Source organism: Pectinophora gossypiella, chromosome 5, assembly GCF_024362695.1.
Source record: "Pectinophora gossypiella chromosome 5, ilPecGoss1.1, whole genome shotgun sequence".
Taxonomy (NCBI): domain Eukaryota; kingdom Metazoa; phylum Arthropoda; class Insecta; order Lepidoptera; family Gelechiidae; genus Pectinophora; species Pectinophora gossypiella.
The window spans coordinates 10,605,635-10,623,765 of NC_065408.1; the positions used below are offsets into that span (position 1 = coordinate 10,605,635).

General features: G+C 39.2%; 1 protein-coding gene across 1 annotated transcript; it reads left to right on the top strand.

The window, feature by feature from the left end:
• Positions 1-368: 368 nt before the first annotated feature.
• LOC126367149 (uncharacterized) lies at positions 369-17,514 on the top strand. The gene is made up of 18 exons (XM_050010552.1): positions 369-834; positions 912-1,034; positions 1,203-1,374; positions 1,937-2,088; positions 2,255-2,410; positions 2,860-3,080; positions 3,316-3,487; positions 3,880-4,049; positions 4,325-4,607; positions 4,697-4,780; positions 5,033-5,323; positions 5,822-6,018; positions 6,627-6,711; positions 7,721-7,903; positions 15,196-15,363; positions 15,560-15,644; positions 15,734-15,939; positions 16,256-17,514. Exons 1-18 carry the CDS (start codon positions 397-399, stop codon positions 17,183-17,185), a joined length of 4,116 nt encoding a protein of 1,371 aa, XP_049866509.1. The 5' UTR covers positions 369-396; the 3' UTR covers positions 17,186-17,514.
• Positions 17,515-18,131: the final 617 nt, after the last annotated feature.

The window sequence follows — 18,131 nt, forward strand, 5'->3', positions numbered from 1 at the left end:
ACAGGTCAGGTGACAGTCACACTGACAATTTTTTTTTTAATATTTTGGTCTGGATGCAAAGACCTAGGTCATATTTTAATTTTGGTGCTGTTTCTATCACAATAATGAGTAACATTAACCTTTCAGTAGATACCTCATGAGTATAAAACTCAGCTCCCCAAATTTTTTTTATACATCTTTAGCTCACTTATTGACTGAGCGGCTTGCACGCACCTTGCACGCCTTCCACGAATAACACAGACGAATAAGCACATGATAAGCACTAAGTAAGGAGTGTAGTGAAAAAACAAATGAAAAAAGGATGGTAGATAATTTAATTTATTATATGGCAAACATTTCACGAAAAGTCAAAAAAAAAATTAATACACAAACATAACCCGAAACCAAAACAGGAAAATGGCTCAACAAAGTGAAAATTTAGATTTTTCTGGTTTATTAAAATTAGATGTTTTAGTTCATCTTGACATTGTAACTTACAGTTTTTACGAAGTAGGCTTGAAAAAGTTCTTGGCTTTTTCCAGTGACAAGGAATTGGTATTCATTTACATAGACCCTCAGTCAGAACGATTTGATCACAATTATGATTGGGATTTTCTGGATAATCCTATTTACTGCATGTGCTTTGAACCAAGCGGAACTTGGTTACTCATTGTGAGTGAGCAGAAATTGTTACTTGTGCCATATCTTCCTTTATTTGACTCAAAAAGCAAATTCGACCTCAAGTGGTCACTTACTGGTGTGACTGTCCTCCCACTAGGGAATATACCAAAGCCTTCTTCCGTAGTATGGTGGTTGACAAAAGAATCGGATAATATATTAATCATTGGATCAAAGGTAAGTTAATATTTTTTTTCAGTTTTTGGAACAAAACTACAGTTTTTTCGATGTAAGTTTATGTTATTCTTTTTCAGAGTGGTGTAATTACTTTCTACTGTCTAGAGTCACAAAGTATAGTTGGGGAAACTAAAGTTTCTGGAGAAATATCTGAATTACAAATATGTTTTGATGATTCTTTAGATCTACTTACACTTTTGGTAAGCTTTCTTATACTTTATTAGTAAATCTAATTGATTTTGAATTATTTAATTAGCACTATAATATATTTGTCTACAAACATATTATATAACCTTCCCGTCCATTCAAATCATCTTGGTGTTAAGTTAGGTAGTAGAGTACAATTGTTTCTAAATGATGTTTTCTAGATTTCTAGTAGTAAAACCCAGCAATGGAAGTTAGTCCTGGAGCACCGATCAGTAGGCTACAACTGGCTGCAGCAAACAAGATCACAAACAGACAACAAGAGAGATGGTTTCATGTCCTATATAAAACAACTCTCTAAAGACAAAATTACCCTTTTTGCACAAGGATCAAAAGGTATTTATTTATTTGAGTATTCATTTACTTCAGACTTACCTTAGGCCTTTTAATTTACTGAATTGCAAAAGTTAAACTGTATCTACTAATAATAATGATTATTATTTAAAAATCACAAGCAGCATTAGTGCTGAGGTAGCTATTTTATCACATCACTTATTTCTATGTTGTTCATATATTTATCTGTTTAATCTTTATTAAGAATGTTTGAATTCAGTTAGCTTTAGCAGTTTCACAATGTTAATGATCACAATGTTCATTCATTGTGACGAGATTGTGACCTTTACGTACAGTGTTATACTTGATTAAACACAGACCAGAAAATTGGGTAGGTACCTATTGTACCTACCTATGATTCATTACTTTTTTGACATTCAGTCAGCATAGTAAAAAATACAATTAGAAGAGAAGAGGATGGATGAAAAATACAATAGGATAGAGCAGGTAGATAGATTTCTGGCTCTTTGTACCTAATAAGTATTGGTTGTATTAATGTATAAATTCTCTCTATTCCCTATATCATAGCAAAAAATAATTATTATAATTTAATTTTTAATTACAGATGACAACAAGTGCACTGTGGAATATATGCTAAAACCAATTGACTATCTGCCAATGTTCAGAAAAGGCTCAAATAACTGGGCTTTGACTTCTCAGTATGTGAATGGACGACATTTTCTTACTGCTTTTGAGTTAAATGAGGGTACTTTAATAGTGAGTAAAGTTATTGCAACATTTTTTATGCTAAGAAGTTATTGTGAGTGAAATACATACTTTTGGAATAATAATTAAAACATTTAAGTATCTTTGGACAAGTTAGTACAGAATGTTGATAATTGTCAATATGAAAAGTCTGCTATAAATGTTACTTCTGTTTCAGCTTGAAAGCCCGGATGAAGACACTCCCTCTCGAACTCTAAGGCCTCGGATAAAGAAAGATGGACTTTATATCCAAGGTCTGTGGTCACAGAGACTTGTGTATTTATTGAGGAAAAATGAGTTGGAAGTGCATAGTGCAAGTTTTTCTGTTATACAGGTGAGTAAGCATTTGAAAAATGTATAATGACTAATGAATTTCACAAGTGGGTATGAAGCTAATTTGTATGTATGATTTACCTAGAAATGCAATGCAAAGCATTGACCGAACTAAGACTTCTATGAAGTTAAGTCAACTGGGTTCTCAAAGAGACTTAATTGACCTTTATTGGTCTCTCACCATGTGCAGATAACTCTCTGGTAGTCTAAGCAGAACTTAACCAGCAGGCATGTCAGATACTTATTCAGCAGTTATCAGACAGTTTCGCAGCATGGCGAAACAAGGTTAGTAACAGCGGGGTCTGTACGGGTTCGCGCTGTTGCGCGCGGTGAGGTGAATACCGCTAAAGTCTGCGATATAAGTCGCGCCGCAAGCGAAAACGTAACCATACAGACGCCACTAAAGTAGCTTTAGTCACGCGATAAATGCAAATGATTTTTTTATTCCAGGGCGATGGTCTTCTTGGCGCTAAGAGAGAGTTCTCAGAACTGTGGTCCGCGGAGCTCATAGGCGAGGTCCGGCGAGCGTACGTAATGTCTACCAAGGAGCCTCCAGCCCTGGCCGGCGGATGGCGCGAACCTACCTTCCTGTGTGACCTGCAACTGCCACGGTTTAACCTCGAGTCTTGTCTTATTGTTACATCCCATGGGGCTTATGTTTTGAATACTGTGTAAGTTAGTTTTTTTTAACTGGATTTTACTTATAGGCTAATTGTTAATATGTCTTCTTTATTGAATCACCATCGGTGCTTATTTCAAACCGAAATAGCAATGAATACAACATATACGGGTATTTCTTATTCTTAAAAATCTAAAATGCAAGTTGTATCTGAATATTTGCGAATAAATTCTGAGATATTTAGCAGTAACATGAATGATAATACTCTCTATTTCATCGTACCCCAGCTGCGAACCGTGTGAATGGCTGGTGGGCCTGATAATGCGCGGTGGCGTGGGTGCGGAGCAATCGGCCGCAGCGCTGGGCGCGCCTGTGCCCACCCTGCTACGCGCCGCCGCCGATATGCTGATGTCACGCGGCAAGATCGCGCCGGCCCAGTACCTCTACTCTTTATCGCAGGTTTGATATTCAATGCTGACTATGCTTATGATACCTTAGTATTAGTTTTTGTGGTACTATCTAGGTATAAATAGGTATAGATACGAGATACATTGTACACACTATGAGGTCGTGGAGTTTTAGAAATCAACAAAGTGGCTTTGGATAGAGGTAGATGGAAAATGTTTTACCGACAAGAGCGTAGCTCTCACGTTAGCTAGTTTTTTTCTAGTTGTCATTAGACTACTACTTACTCTAGCAAGCTAGATTTAGGCATTTGCTAGGTAAGCGTGGTTCATCTTCAGCCACGTCGTCATTTACCGTCATAATCTGGTATCATTGTGATCAAACGGAAAATTACATTTGTTAGGTAACTGTTTTTACTTCATTAATTATTATCGTCATCATTTCAGAGTCAACCAGACGGCTGGGTTGCGCGTCTGGGCGTATTCGGGAGACTCCATGAACTGTCAATGTATAAACAAACAGGAAACATAGGCAGTCTCGGCAATGCAGCTATTACTATCAAACTGTTGGCAACTTTACTCAAAATGGGCACCAATAGCGAAGAGAAGTTTGATATGTGAGTCTTAATTTTTAGATAATATTTTGGAAAAGTAACCGATTCTGGTAGACACAAACTATATTTGGTGGAATTTGGTAAAATATTGCCAGATCAGAAACTTCATATCATTAACATGCCTGATTTTTAGAACAGACAAAATAAAATAATTCATCGTCGTCTGCTGGAATCGGCACCATTATATACCTTTAAAAAAGCAATTGTAAGCGAAAAGTTGTATATTTATTCGCCAGACCACACTATTCCGAAACGCCTAACAATGTAAAACTTTTTAGGGACGTAAAGTTCACGACAATGTCGTCGGTGGAACTGTCAGAGTTGTCTTCGATATCAGCAGCTATTGGACTTTGGGATGTATTGCCTGTGTTCAGCACACACCGTGGTCACCCCAGTTTACTGCTATCGGCAATAAAGTCTCGCAAAGAGATCTGCCGGGGTGCCGTGAGCTGCCTATTGACGCAAAGTTGTCTTATACCGCTGTTGCTGGAGGAAAACGCTCAGTGGTTGTTCCATTTCGTTACTGGAAATTGTGGGAAATTTGATACGACTGTTTTAAAGGTGAGTTCTTTAGTTTAGAAATGTAATTATGGGTTACCAACTTGTACGTGCGAACTTGTTTAAAAAGTAATGAGTTACTTTTTTTACAGAATTTGTGTATATGGATGAATCCTCTACAAGATCAGTTACGGCCTGTGATGCGCGATTTGAAACAGGGAATGACGACACTCTATGTAAGTATGAGATCGTTTTTGTGATGGTTTATTCATAGTGAAGGTAAAGTTTAATATGGCGTGTCTTTTTGCCAATTGCTGAAAGCCGAACTAAAATTGTCATGACAATAAGTGGGGCCGCCAGCCAGCCCGCCATGTTCTGCCAACTTATGGTAGACGTCCACCAACATACAAGTGACTTTAGTTCCCAAACTTAATTTTTGACTTCGTTCAATACACAGAGATGTAGTTTATATTTTTCTCTTATTTTAGACGACACGAATGCTCAACCTTATAACGACATTCATACACGTAGCAAGTGAAATAGAAGCGAGAGAGCCATGTCCAGAAATACATCTGAATATAACGCAAACAGCTGAAACTTGGAAGAGCCAGTTTGTACCGAAAAGGGCTCTGAGTTGTGGTCTCGCGCATTGGGCAGTAGTCGACGACGGAAATGCCAAGATAATAATGACGGACACACCGGTCAATACTGAAGTTATAGGCAGAGTCACAGACGTGGCCTGCGGAAGACATCACACTTTGGTTTTGACGGAAAATGGAGTAAGTTTACTAAGATCTTTATTATTAAGTGTAAAAATGTTCATGTGTCATTTCGAGTTAGAGTTCATTGCTTACAGAAAAATTCTGACCACCTTGTTGTTTTATTCTAGAACTTATTTTTATTCTGGATATTTTGACGATTCTAAAATTAACTGCATTTCGTTCATGCACTTATTGTAAGGGAAGAACTTTGAAAACTGTCAAAGTAAAATAAAATTAAGTTATTCTATTTTAAATTATACCTGTCGTTTTCTTATTCGTCGAAAAGAAAAGAGACTGGATGATTTACATCCATGACTGTTTATTCATTATAAAATTAGATGGGTGTTTACAGAAATCGCTACCATTATAACGTGTTTTATTGCACACAAAAGAAACATAAAGGAACAACAACAAACATTTGTTATTTTCGCCGGATTCGTCGCCATATCATGTCAATTCATGAAAAGGGGGATTGTTGCGTTTTGAATGTGTCTAATAAATCTATCTATCTTGTAGATATACTCAGCGGGCGACAACAGCTACGGTCAGCTGGGTGTGGGCTCATGCTGGGCGGGCGCTATAGGGGACGCGGCGAAGGCGTCAGGCGCGTTGATGTACGTGGCGGCCGCGTGGACCGCGCCGCTCGTGGCCGTGGCTGCCGGACACTACCACAGCGCGGCGCTCGACGCCGGCGGACGACTCTACACGTGGGGGTGAGATTGAGAGAGATAGAGAGAGAAAGAGAGAGATATAGATAATGTTGTTCCTCTGAAGACAATGAAGGTGTTAATCAAATCAATCAATAATTCTTTATTGCACGAAGACATAAGTAAAGGACATGTACAAACGAATAAAATAAGCTCAATAGGCGACCTTATTTTTTTTATTTCGTTAATGTATTATGACTTCTATAGTTTGGATTGTGAGGTGGATTACCAACCTCAGTAACCCTGGTGACAGGGTTATTATTGAGCCGTCAAAAGCCCCCTGACATGGCTCATGTAACCGACTACGGATTACATCAGTAAATAAAGACGCACGAATCATTTTAAATAGTAATCAGCCTGTAATGTCCTAACCAAACTAGAGATCACAAAGTAATGTTTATGATATATTGAACATGGAACTCCCGAAACAAGTCAACCACTGTACCACCGCCGTTATTTTGGGATAATACTAGCAAATCAGAATAGAGAAGTGCCTCAGCCTGGCTCCTTTGTAACAGGATATTCATACACTCCTGGTTTTTATTGCTCCATCACATAATATATACTGCAAATAACAAGTTTGTATGATAATGATGTTATATTGTGTTTATCAGTTGGGGCGTTCACGGTCAACTCGGTCTTGGAAGCATCGACGACCAGTGGTCCCCGCAGTTGGTCACCAAGTTTCAAGGCAGAAAAGTAAGGGAATATTTCATTACTGAAAGGTCTTTGGTGCAAAAATGGACCGATGAAGGATAAATTATCGAAATGACAATAGTCAAATCAGTAACTTTTTACGTCAAAACACTAAATTACTATGGAATTTGTATGAAAAAGCAACCTGTGACATCATAGAAAAATGTGACAAAATGTCGCACTCATTATTACATTTTTCTTTATTAAAATTCATAAATTAGTTAAATAGAAAAAGTACAACTTTTTTTTGTCACCTTTTAGATCTGTCTTTATTTAGTCATCAGAATTTCATAATTTATTTTTGACCTAGGAGACTACCCAATTGTTTATTTTTTAATATTTGAAGTACAGTGAAGAGTTTTTGTATTGTATTGTAATAACAGATTATAAACTATTTTTGTTTTTGTTATTCTCAGCGGAGACGCAATGTAAGTTCCCAAAGATGAAACAATTTATTAATTGTGCTAGTTTATTTAAAAATATAATTTAAATATCGTATGGGAGATAATAAATTGTTTGTATTCCTAACAGCGAACCGATGTAAGTTCGAAAACTTATGATTTCTTTTAAAAATGGTCGTTGGTCATGCTACTTTATACCAACAGGAGTGTCGTGATACTTATTCCCGAGTCCCTTGTGTGTTGTATTTGTATATCCAATATTCATTTAGCTAATCACTTTGTAAACATGAACCGTAACCGTAAATTGTTAACAACTGAAAAAAGCCGTAACGCCAGAACCTATCCTTGCTAAAAATTTCGAATAATAGCTCCGGTTAATACGTGGATAATGGAGTTGTACATGTACTTAAGTACGTGAAAATATCCTACACCTATTATTAACATATATCATGTATAAATTGTTTGGCTAATGCCTATGAAAATAAATAAATGAATTTACGCCAATTTTTTGATTTGACGATCGGGAATGCCGATGATGCCTGCTTTGAGTGTACCTCTGCAATTTTATTGGCGCATTAAGTATGTGTTTTGAATACTGTTGATGTATGCAGGTGTTAAGCGTGGGTTGCGGCGCCTGTCATACTGTGGTACTAATGAAGAACGGGGAGGTGTGGGCTTGTGGCGCCGGGGTGTTTGGACAACTCGGCGTCGGCACGCGGGAGAAGAGTTCGGTGCCCGTACGAGTCGCTCTACCCGACCCTATTGATATGATTGCCGTTGGATATTTTCATAATGTAAGTGTTGCAATGCAGGTTTTGTTAATTGTACGTATACTTTATACCATAGTATAAGAAAACCAGGTATGCTCAACCCTATGAGAAGCCGCCATTGCTAGGCGTTTGATGACGTAAGTGGTACCACTGTGTTACCAAAAAATTGGTATCTCCAACATTTCAAGGACGTAAATTTTGTTATTGAAAATTAAGTGAATTACTAGGTAATTACGAGTACTATTACTTTTCACATATATAAAAATCGTCAAAACTGTAATTAAATCTTTTACTAAAAGTTCAAAATTGCTTTGCAAAATGAATATAAAAACATTGGTCGTTACGAAATGGCAACGCAGGGTGGGATGACGTCAGCTGGGCTAACCTGGTTTTCTTATGCCATGCTATATACCATGTTCTGGTGTGAGTACTGAGATGATGACTGACAGGAATGAATGAAAGAGGAATACAAGTTGTGCACACCACACCTAGTGGGATGATGAAGGATGATGATGACTTTATATCACGTTCATATGTTTAGTACTAAAGTTCTATATGCCATCAGATGGGTTTCCAACTGATCTATTATGATTCAGTATGGTTAGATCTAGTGTAGATAATGTAGTAAGACCACGGTAACATGATCATTAACTAACATACGGATACCTGGATATACATAAAGCTGCCTCAGGTACATGCTCTATAAATAAAACAACCATTGAAATAATAAATAATAAGTATATTGGTTACTTACTCTAAATTTCCAAAACGCACGCGTGCTCAAACACAAGTGTACACGTGTTCAAAACGGTACGTCTGCCTTCGATGCGTGCTCGAATTAAAAGAAAACCCCAATGAAAGACAAACACGCCTTTTTATACCCTTTCTCCTAGTGTTGCCATATGAAGGCAACACAAATTCGCACAAAATTACAGAAAACCTAACATTCGACCATCCTGACGTCGTGCATGTCCTCATGCACGTAGACAAAACGTCTAATGTTCAAACCTAACATTCGGCGGGCCAAGTGATTCCACACTCATCGAGAACAGTTACAAAGCTTCACTTAAAATCTAAAAGTACAACGACATATAATCACATTTACGGGGTGAAACATCAGCTCTTCTTTCTAATCATAATATAAAGCTATTCAAGTTGTCAATAGTTCGCAAACCCTTTCTTCTCACGAACTATTGCAAAGCAATTGAGTGTGAACCTTCTTTCTCACACTTGTAATTATCGTATACAAACCTTCCTTCTTATATACGATAATTAAAATAATCATAATATAAAGCTACTCAAGTTGTCAATAGTTCGCAAACCCTTCCTTCTCACGAACTATTGCAAAGCAATTGAGTGTGAACCTTCTTTCTCACACTTGTAACTATCGTATACAAACCTTTTCTTCTTATATACGATAATTGAAATAATCATAATATTACAAAGCTATTCAAGTTGGCAATAGTTCGCAAACCTTTCTTTCTCACGAACTATTGCAAAGCAATTGAGTGTGAACCTTCTTTCTCACACTTGTAACTATCGTATACAAACCCTTCCTTCTTATATACGATAATTAAAATAATCATAATATTATAAAGCTATTCAAGTTGGCAATAGTTCGCAAACCCTTCTTTCTCACGAACTATTGCAAAGCAATTGAGTGTGAACCTTCTTTCTCACACTTGTAACTATCGTATACAAACCCTTCCTTCTTATATACGATAATTAAAATAATCATAACATTATAAAGCTATTCAAGTTGGCAATAGTTCGCAAACCCTTCTTTCTCACGAACTATTGCAAAGCAATTAAGTGTGAACCTTCTTTCTCACACTTGTAACTATCGTATACAAACCCTTCCTTCTTATATACGATAATTAAAATAATTGTGAACCCTCCTCACAAAATTGAAAGTTACCTTAATTAAATAGCTATGAGCCCTCCTTCTCAAGCTATTACTAAATACACATCTTACAGTTTCATCCAACAAACAGTACCTCTACTTACTTTCTTTTGATTGTATATAATAATGACACAATCAGTCATCTTCATCACTACTTTCTTTATCATCATTAACGTGAATCCAGGGTGACATTCGATTTGTTAAGTGAAGTAGTCATCAATCCCAACAAATTCAAACTCAAAAATATGTTTATTCAGTAGGTAACATTGTTACACTTTGAATCGTCAATTTTTACATCTTTAAGGGATTCCCGAACTGACAATAAAGTATAATTTTGCGTTTCGCATACTATTTCGTTCAACATAGGATTAATTTCCGCATCCATCTGAAGTCCAAACATTACCTCAGTCCGTCCCGTTGTCTTCCGACGGGTGTTGTTCATGCCCCATTGGACTCTACCTATCTTGTCATCCCAGACGTTCTTGTCAAAATTAAGATTTTGCGCAGTTAACGACCCTAACATCGTGCGATTACACTGCTCTACTTGTCCATTGGACCTAGGACTTGCAACTGCGTTCAACACGTGTCTAATACCTTTATCCGAGCAAAACGTTTGAACACGTACGATGTGAAGCAAGTACTGCGGTCGCTAATCATTCGATCTGGGTTTCTGAATGTATAGAAAATATCTTCTAATTCTCGCGTTGTTGTAACTGTTTTTGGTATTTCTGACTGGCCTGATAAATTTAGATTTCGTAAAGGCATCTACGACTACCAATAGGTAAGAGTTTTCCTCTCTTTGATCGCACAAAAAGGTCCAAGGTGATTGATGTACAGGGTGTGAAAAGGCACCTCGACTTTTCGTTTACGTGGAATAGGCCCTCATTTGAATTAGTTTTCTGTTATGTACTTTAACCCATCTGCATCAATATCAGTGGTAAGAAATTCCCGAATGCGACCCAGTTCACTATCACCTAATTGAAGAGTCTACAACCTGTCCCCCTCATTGATTGACATAACCGTCGGGTAAAGACCAGCGTCAATTTCCATTGAACTAAGATCCTCAATTGGGTTCCGAAATAGAAGGTCCACGTGCGACATTTTCGTGCCAGCACGATATTCAAAAAGCAAAAACAGCCACCAGCGGGCAATACGTCTAACCAAATCACGTTTGGAAAGCATGGAGCGCAACGCACTACAATCGGTCATGATTTTGAAATTCTGACCCAGAAGATAAACCCGAAACTTTTGAGCGAACTTACTATAGCAAGAGTCTCAAGTTTATAAACCTTTTCTCTTCTGGAGATGTCTGGCGACTATAGTACGCTACGGGATGGTAGGTGTCGTTTCCATTACGTCGCTGCATCAATATTCCACTGACGCCCACTTCACTGGCGTCAGTGTGCAACTGTGTTTCGGCGGTCGGGTCGTAAATGGCTAAGATTGGCCTATCTATCAGACTACTCTTGAGATCAACAAATGCGGCTTCTTGTTCCTCAGTCCAACACCATTCCACATCCTTCTTGAGCAACTTATTCAACGGATGTGATAAAGACGCGTAATTCCTTATAAATTTTCCGAAAATATCCTACTAGTCCCAGAAATTGGCGGACGGAATGTGGACTGGTGGGACGAGGAACATCAAACACTGACTGTGTCTTTTTGTCAGCCGGCCGCACCCCAGCAGCGCTAATATCATAACCCAAATAGTTAATAATTCTGCTGTAAGAAATTACATTTTGCCAAATTCAGAGTTAGGCTTGCCTTTTCTATCAACTGTAAAGCCCTTTCTTACCTATCCAAACACTCTTCTACATCCTTTTCGTAAGTTAATACGTCATCGATGTAAGCGGTAGCTTCTGAGAACCTAGCGGAAACCAATACCTTATTCATCAGCCTTTGAAATACAGCTGGTTCGTTAGCCAACCCAAACGGCATACGATTAAATTCATATTGGTCGTCTGGGGTGATAAAGGAAGTTAAGGGTTTCGATTCTTCTGCAATAGGCACCTGGTAGTATCCAGATGCCAGATCCAAAGTTATAAAGTAGGCCTGCCCCACTAATCGAGCAATCTCGTCTTCAATCACTGCCATCAGGTACCTTATCTTAACTGTCATTGAATTCAGAAACCTATAATCAACACAGAGCCTCTGTTTACCGTCCTTCTTACGAACCAACATAATTGGACTCGCATATTCCGATACAATTTCTCGTACAATCCCCGCATTCATCATCTCACCAACCATTTCTCTTACTTGTTGTCGTTCCTTGTGCGACAATATGTAAGGCCGGTAAACCACAGGACGCTCAATATTCAATTCAATTTTCATTTCAGTCATATTTGTACATCCCAACTCCTCTAATGATTGCGCGAAGCAATGCTTGTATTCGTTCAAAATGTTAAAATAGACGTCGTTTATGTGGCTCTTCAAGCGTTTTTGCTAAAGTTAACATCTTTAGGTTCTATACCTAAATGCTCGCCAACGAGGTCTGTGGGTGATGTACAAATATGATTGACAATCTGAACTCTATTTCATCTACCTATAATATCACCTTCATCAATATAACAAAAGCTGACAATGGGGTAATATGAACAAAGAGCTGACCTTCCTCTACTTTGTATAACCCGCCGGCTATCGTGAATTCTCGGTTTGGCTTCCCCACGACTCTTCCGCTAAGCCTAACATATCAATTAATCACAACATCAGTACGAGCTCTGATAATCGCCTCTCCACTCAATCTTGCGCATGAAGCGGAGACGACCTTTACACTCGCAGTATCACCACTACCACCGTTAGCAAAAGGGAATTCATCATCATAATAAAACCTCAATTCGTTGGCATTCTTGAATACCAGCACCTGCTTCTGTTCGGTGAAGGACTGTCCTACTAATATCGGACAATTGAGCAGATTACTGTCAACCACGTGACACAAAACATCCGCACTAACACCGTCGATGCATAAATTAACCTGTGTCCTGCCCATGGACAAAATAAAATCACTACCAAAACTTTTAGTGGAGTCGGGGGTTGATCACAAGTCTACCCCAAAATCAGTGTCGTTGTTTGTTTTATGAGCGAAACTTCGCTACCGAAATCTATAAACGATATCATAGAGGTGTCATTTACCCTAACTGTATTGAAATATTTTGAGCCCGACTTAGAGGTAAGTATGTGCATGATTTTAGGAATGTTACCTAGATTATCACGGTTTTCAAAAAAAAAGGGACTCTGCAAGTTTCCATTTTATGACCGAACCTACGACATCCTGTACATTGGACCAGAGGTTTGGGGCATTTAAGATACGGGTAACCTTTTTCCCTACAGTTAAAACAAAATAATTTGTAACTTGAATTTTTTTTGAAGTCTTAACTGATTTATCCCTATTGTCATTATTACTTCCCGCTGTGGATTCAGTCGACTACTTTGTTTTATTAAAATGAAAGCGATCGGGCGGCGGTTGGTTCTCCTTATTACTCATCAGAAAATGGAGTTGATCAGGCTGCGTACATCGTAACGCTTATCGCTGGATCTAATTGTCTTGTCACTTAATCCGTGGATAATGCAGTCCACGGCTCGTTTCCCTTCGATGTCACACCGGTTCACGATGGCTAATTCTTCATAATAATAAACCTCTAGCGGTTCACCAAACCTACTCTTTCGCCTAAGCGTATCCTCCAGGGATTGGCCATAATCATGTTCAAAAGGAAATGCGTCTAACCACTTTTGCTGCCATTCTGCCCAGCTGTACAAAATAGAATTGAAGCTTTCATACCAAACTTTGGCCAACTCCTGCAGTTTCTGCATTGCGAAGTGGATAACGGTTGTTCTCATCCCATCCGTAAACAGTGGCACACTCATTAACTTTCTTTAACCAAGTATCAATCTTTTGAATTTTCGATGAGGGTCCAAATTCGGGTAACATGGTTCATAATACTACTGGAAGGATGTGATGTGGCGACTGCTGTCGGATTAGGTTAAGATCTTAAGTTAACTAATGATTCAACAATATTAAGAACATCTTTAGATGAAAATGTAGGGCTATCTGACCTTTCTATTCCCTTAGCTGCCGACGAACGTCGCACCTCCTGCCCTTCGCCGCGACGTCGTTGGCTGTGTCGCTCGTTGTGCCGACGCGTGAAGCGACGTCTCTCTCCGGCTGCACTCCCGGCTCTCTCTCCGGCTGCGCTCCCGGCTTGTATCAGCTCGGCTCGGCTGCGCTCCCGGCTTGTATCGGCTCGGCTCGGCTGCGCTCGGCTCGGCTCGGCTCGGCTCGGCTCGGCTCGGCTCGGCTCGGCTCGTCTCGGCTCGTTTCGGCTCGTCTCGGCTCGTCTCGGCTCGGCTCGGCTCGTCTCGGCTCGTCTCGGCTCATCTCGGCACGTCTCGGCTCGTCTCGGCTCGGCTCGGCTCGTCTCGGCTCGTCTCGGCTCGTCTCGGCTCGTCTCGGCTCGGCTCGGCTCGGCTCGGCTCGGCTCGGCTCGGCTCGGCTCGGCTCGGCTCGGCTCGTCTTCGTGGAACGATCTCGTCTTCAAGAGGCATAATCTGGAACTCGAAAACATTGGAACATGTAAATATTCTTCAGATAACCCTATATTATTTTGGAATGTGATGAATATATATGTATGTATATATTTATACAGATATATTTCCAAAGTAAAATATCTCAAAAACGGTGTATCCTGATTAACACATATGGATACGATCCCACTTCTGAAATGTAGTAAGACCACGGTAACATGATCATTAACTAACATACGGATACCTGGATATACATAAAGCTGCCTCAGGTACATGCTCTATAAATAAAACAACCATTGAAATAATAAATAATAAGTATATTGGTTACTTACTCTAAATTTCCAAAACGCACGCGTGCTCAAACACAAGTGTACACGTGTTCAAAACGGTACGTCTGCCTTCGATGCGTGCTCGAATTAAAAGAAAACCCCAATGAAAGACAAACACGCCTTTTTATACCCTTTCTCCTAGTGTTGCCATATGAAGGCAACACAAATTCGCACAAAATTACAGAAAACCTAACAATATTAAGAATAAGAATAAAATAAAAACGCTATGTCCACTGATATACATTTTGGTTAAACACCAATCTATTGGTAGTATCACAACTAGCAAAAGTTTATATGGATTTTCTTTTACATAAATAATAAAATCATAAGATCATGCCTACTTCCCGTTGGGGTAGGTAGATACCACGGAATTCCACTTACAATTATCCTGACACACCACTTTCGTTCCACTCTCATCAAAGACTAAATGCACGATCGCCGGTTTAGAGTACTCTTGGTCTGGTCTTTCTTTAAATTATCCTCGATTTCTTTTTCTAGCTCAAATATTGCATTTAGTCTTTGATGGTGTTTGTAATCTGTTGTTTGTCAACCGCGTGCACCGGCAGCTGGCGCTGTCCAGCAAGGCGCAGGTGTGGTGCTGGGGCGCCAGCCCGCAGCAGGTGCGCGCGGCGCACGCGCGGCGCGGCGAGCCGCCCGCGCCGCACGCCGCGCCCGACCCGCACCTGGCGCCGCACACCCTCGACACACACAACGTGCGCGGCACCATCCTGCAGGTACGCACACCCCATACGCGTCTATTTTTACGTATGGCCAGCAATAATTACGCCGTGTTAACGTGACGTGAGCCGTCTAGCTCTGGTGTTGCGTTTGTAGCAGATTATTGTATACTAGCAAATTATTTGGCCGGCTTTTCTAACATGATAGGTCGGCAGCAAAATTTTATTGTAAACAATTTAATTCTTTTTACAGTTAGCAGCCGGTTGGCATCACTCCTGCATTGTTAGCAATCTGGGTATCTTATACTCTTGGGGATTAAACTTCGATGGACAGCTCGGTAATTTACTTTGCACTTTGTGAATATAATTTTAAATAGTTTAACAATCCTGTACGAAATAAAACATACCTATTATTTTTCGTAAATAGGAAGTGGCGATAGAAAACAGATACACATACCGACAGAGGTACGTCTGCGCAACAATTCTCAGCCGGACAACGATAAAAGCGCAAAGACGCCAGACAAAGAGATCGAGAGTATGAAGACGCGAGCGCTGGTCGCTTGTGGCGGCGACTTTACCGTTTTCATAGACGACGAAGGACGGGTTTATACCACTGGGAACATGCATCTACCCGTAAGTAAAATTATACTCAGAAATGACAAGTATATTCAATAACAAAACATTCTTCCCTTGTGATCGAATCGATAAAGGAACTATTTACAGTTTTTGCGCTCTACCATGGTGTGTATGAGGGCAGGACAGAAAGATAGAGTGTAGTGTAGTGCAAAAGAGACATAGCAAGAAAATATACTATTCTGACAGCTGCCTTACGTGCCATTCTACAGCACAAGAAGTTTAGTCATGTAAATTAATGCCTTTTCCAACTGAAAATAGGCGTGACCTTATTATGTAAAATTAACCTAGATTTTCAATAAACTTTGCCTTGCAGGTTGCGAACGAAAAGGAAAAGGCCAACAATCGTATCATAATGATGAAAACTACTAAACGTGTCATCAAAATACCGGCCAGTAGGAACAACAACAAGTTCCTATTCCAGCCTATTGATAGAGTTGAAATAATGTTCCCATTCGACATAGAGGGCTTTGAACGAAAGCCCATTGAACCTCGCCTTAATCCTCTGAACTCTCTAGAGGACTTTGACAAGAAGAGCTGGGCCGATGATATGATTCTTCTGCTTAAGCCCTGGATAAACGACGATAATCTTTCCGCGAATCGCAATATGGCAGCCAAACTCGCGTACCACAACAAACAACACGCTGAATGCCTGAAACTACTCCTTGACAATTTGAAAACCGGACCTGAAGACGAGCAGCTTTATCTTCGACACACTGAAGTAGCAGACTGTGAAGAAATAGGCAAAAACAAGAGTTACACCTCGAAGAAGGATGAACTGAAGATTGTTATAACGAATATTATGTCCAAGAGAATCAAAGACGTGTCTTTGTCTATTCTGAATGAGGAGCCATACCCTGTGATCGATTCGGCGACGTATGGAACACTACCTTGTTGTTGTAACGAACTCGAGTACTTGCCTAATACTTCTCTAAAGTCTGTGACAAACATAACTGAGTGTAACCTTTCTCTAAAGGCAGCGAATTTGATTGATAAATGCATCAGCATCTTTCCAGTAGACACAGAATTGTGGGAGATATGTTTCCGTCTGTCCAAGAACTTTTACTTGGAAAACAATTTGTCTGTTTTAGAACTGGAAACAGTACTACGTAAATACATGGAGTCGAACGCGACGACTATGGCCGGGGCGATCATGTTTTCTAACGACTGCGCGCAGTACAGTGAAATACTTTCGCCGAAATTTTACCTGAATATGTGCAGTCAGGTGATGGATACTTGGGGTTGAAAAAGTTAGTCTTTAAAGGGATGTAAGAACATTGAGATTGGCTTAGGATTTTCAAAGTAGTGGCCCCTAATGCCCTAAATTCATCCCAGCCGTTGAGTAGGAGACCCTAAGAAAATTAGTGACTGATTGAGATCTTATCTCTGAAAATTGGAAAGAACTTACATGAACATGATCAATAACTAGATGACTGGGTCAATAATTATAAAATGATAATCTAGAAATTAATAAATCAGTGAACTTTTTCTTTTGGAATGATTTAAGAGTTCTATAACAGAGCATGACTTTTGGCTACGTTTATTGATGACGTCATAAGTGCGTATCTCTGGACATATCGTAAAAAGTATCTCATTGGGCTACTGTTAATTATAATACTCATCGAGACTCAAGAGTTGAATATTCATATATTCATCTGCTACTGCACCTACTCATAGCATTACAAGTCTTAAATACTACGCAACGATTTACGCTTACTTTGTTTCCGACCATTTCTCTCTTAACTTTAGCATATTTTCCTATGATATATCGTGCTATTTACCTATATACTTTACTGTTGTTTCCTGTTTTTTTTTTTTTTATTAATACTAACAATGCAATGGTGCCGAATATGGAAGCTCAAAATTAATTTGACTTTTAAAGCTAGCTCTATCTCTGTCTTACAGTTATCGTAAGTGAAGGACGACACTATTTTTAGTGCTATCAGGCCGGCAAATTCGGCACGATTGTTGCAATTGGTTAGTCTTCGGGTGTTTTAACTTCTCGCTTTGTGAAACTTGTTCTTTGTTTTTTACGAGTGTCATATTGTTGTACGTCAATCTAGTCATTAGTTTTATGCTGTTATTTTGTTGAAATATGTAAGAATTAATATTATTCAAAGTTAACGTTTTATTTGCTGTGATATTAACCTTTGTGAAATCCTATAAATTCATCACACTAATAATCTGAGCTA

Coding starts and splice junctions, on each gene's coding strand:
- LOC126367149 (XM_050010552.1), top strand. CDS start 397: ATGGCTCAACAAAGTGAAAATTTAGATTTTTCTGGTTTATTAAAATTA. Junction 2,411..2,859: donor CAAGTTTTTCTGTTATACAG/GTGAGTAAGCAT, acceptor TTTTTATTCCAG/GGCGATGGTCTTCTTGGCGC. Junction 15,364..15,559: donor TGCGCGGCACCATCCTGCAG/GTACGCACACCC, acceptor TTCTTTTTACAG/TTAGCAGCCGGTTGGCATCA.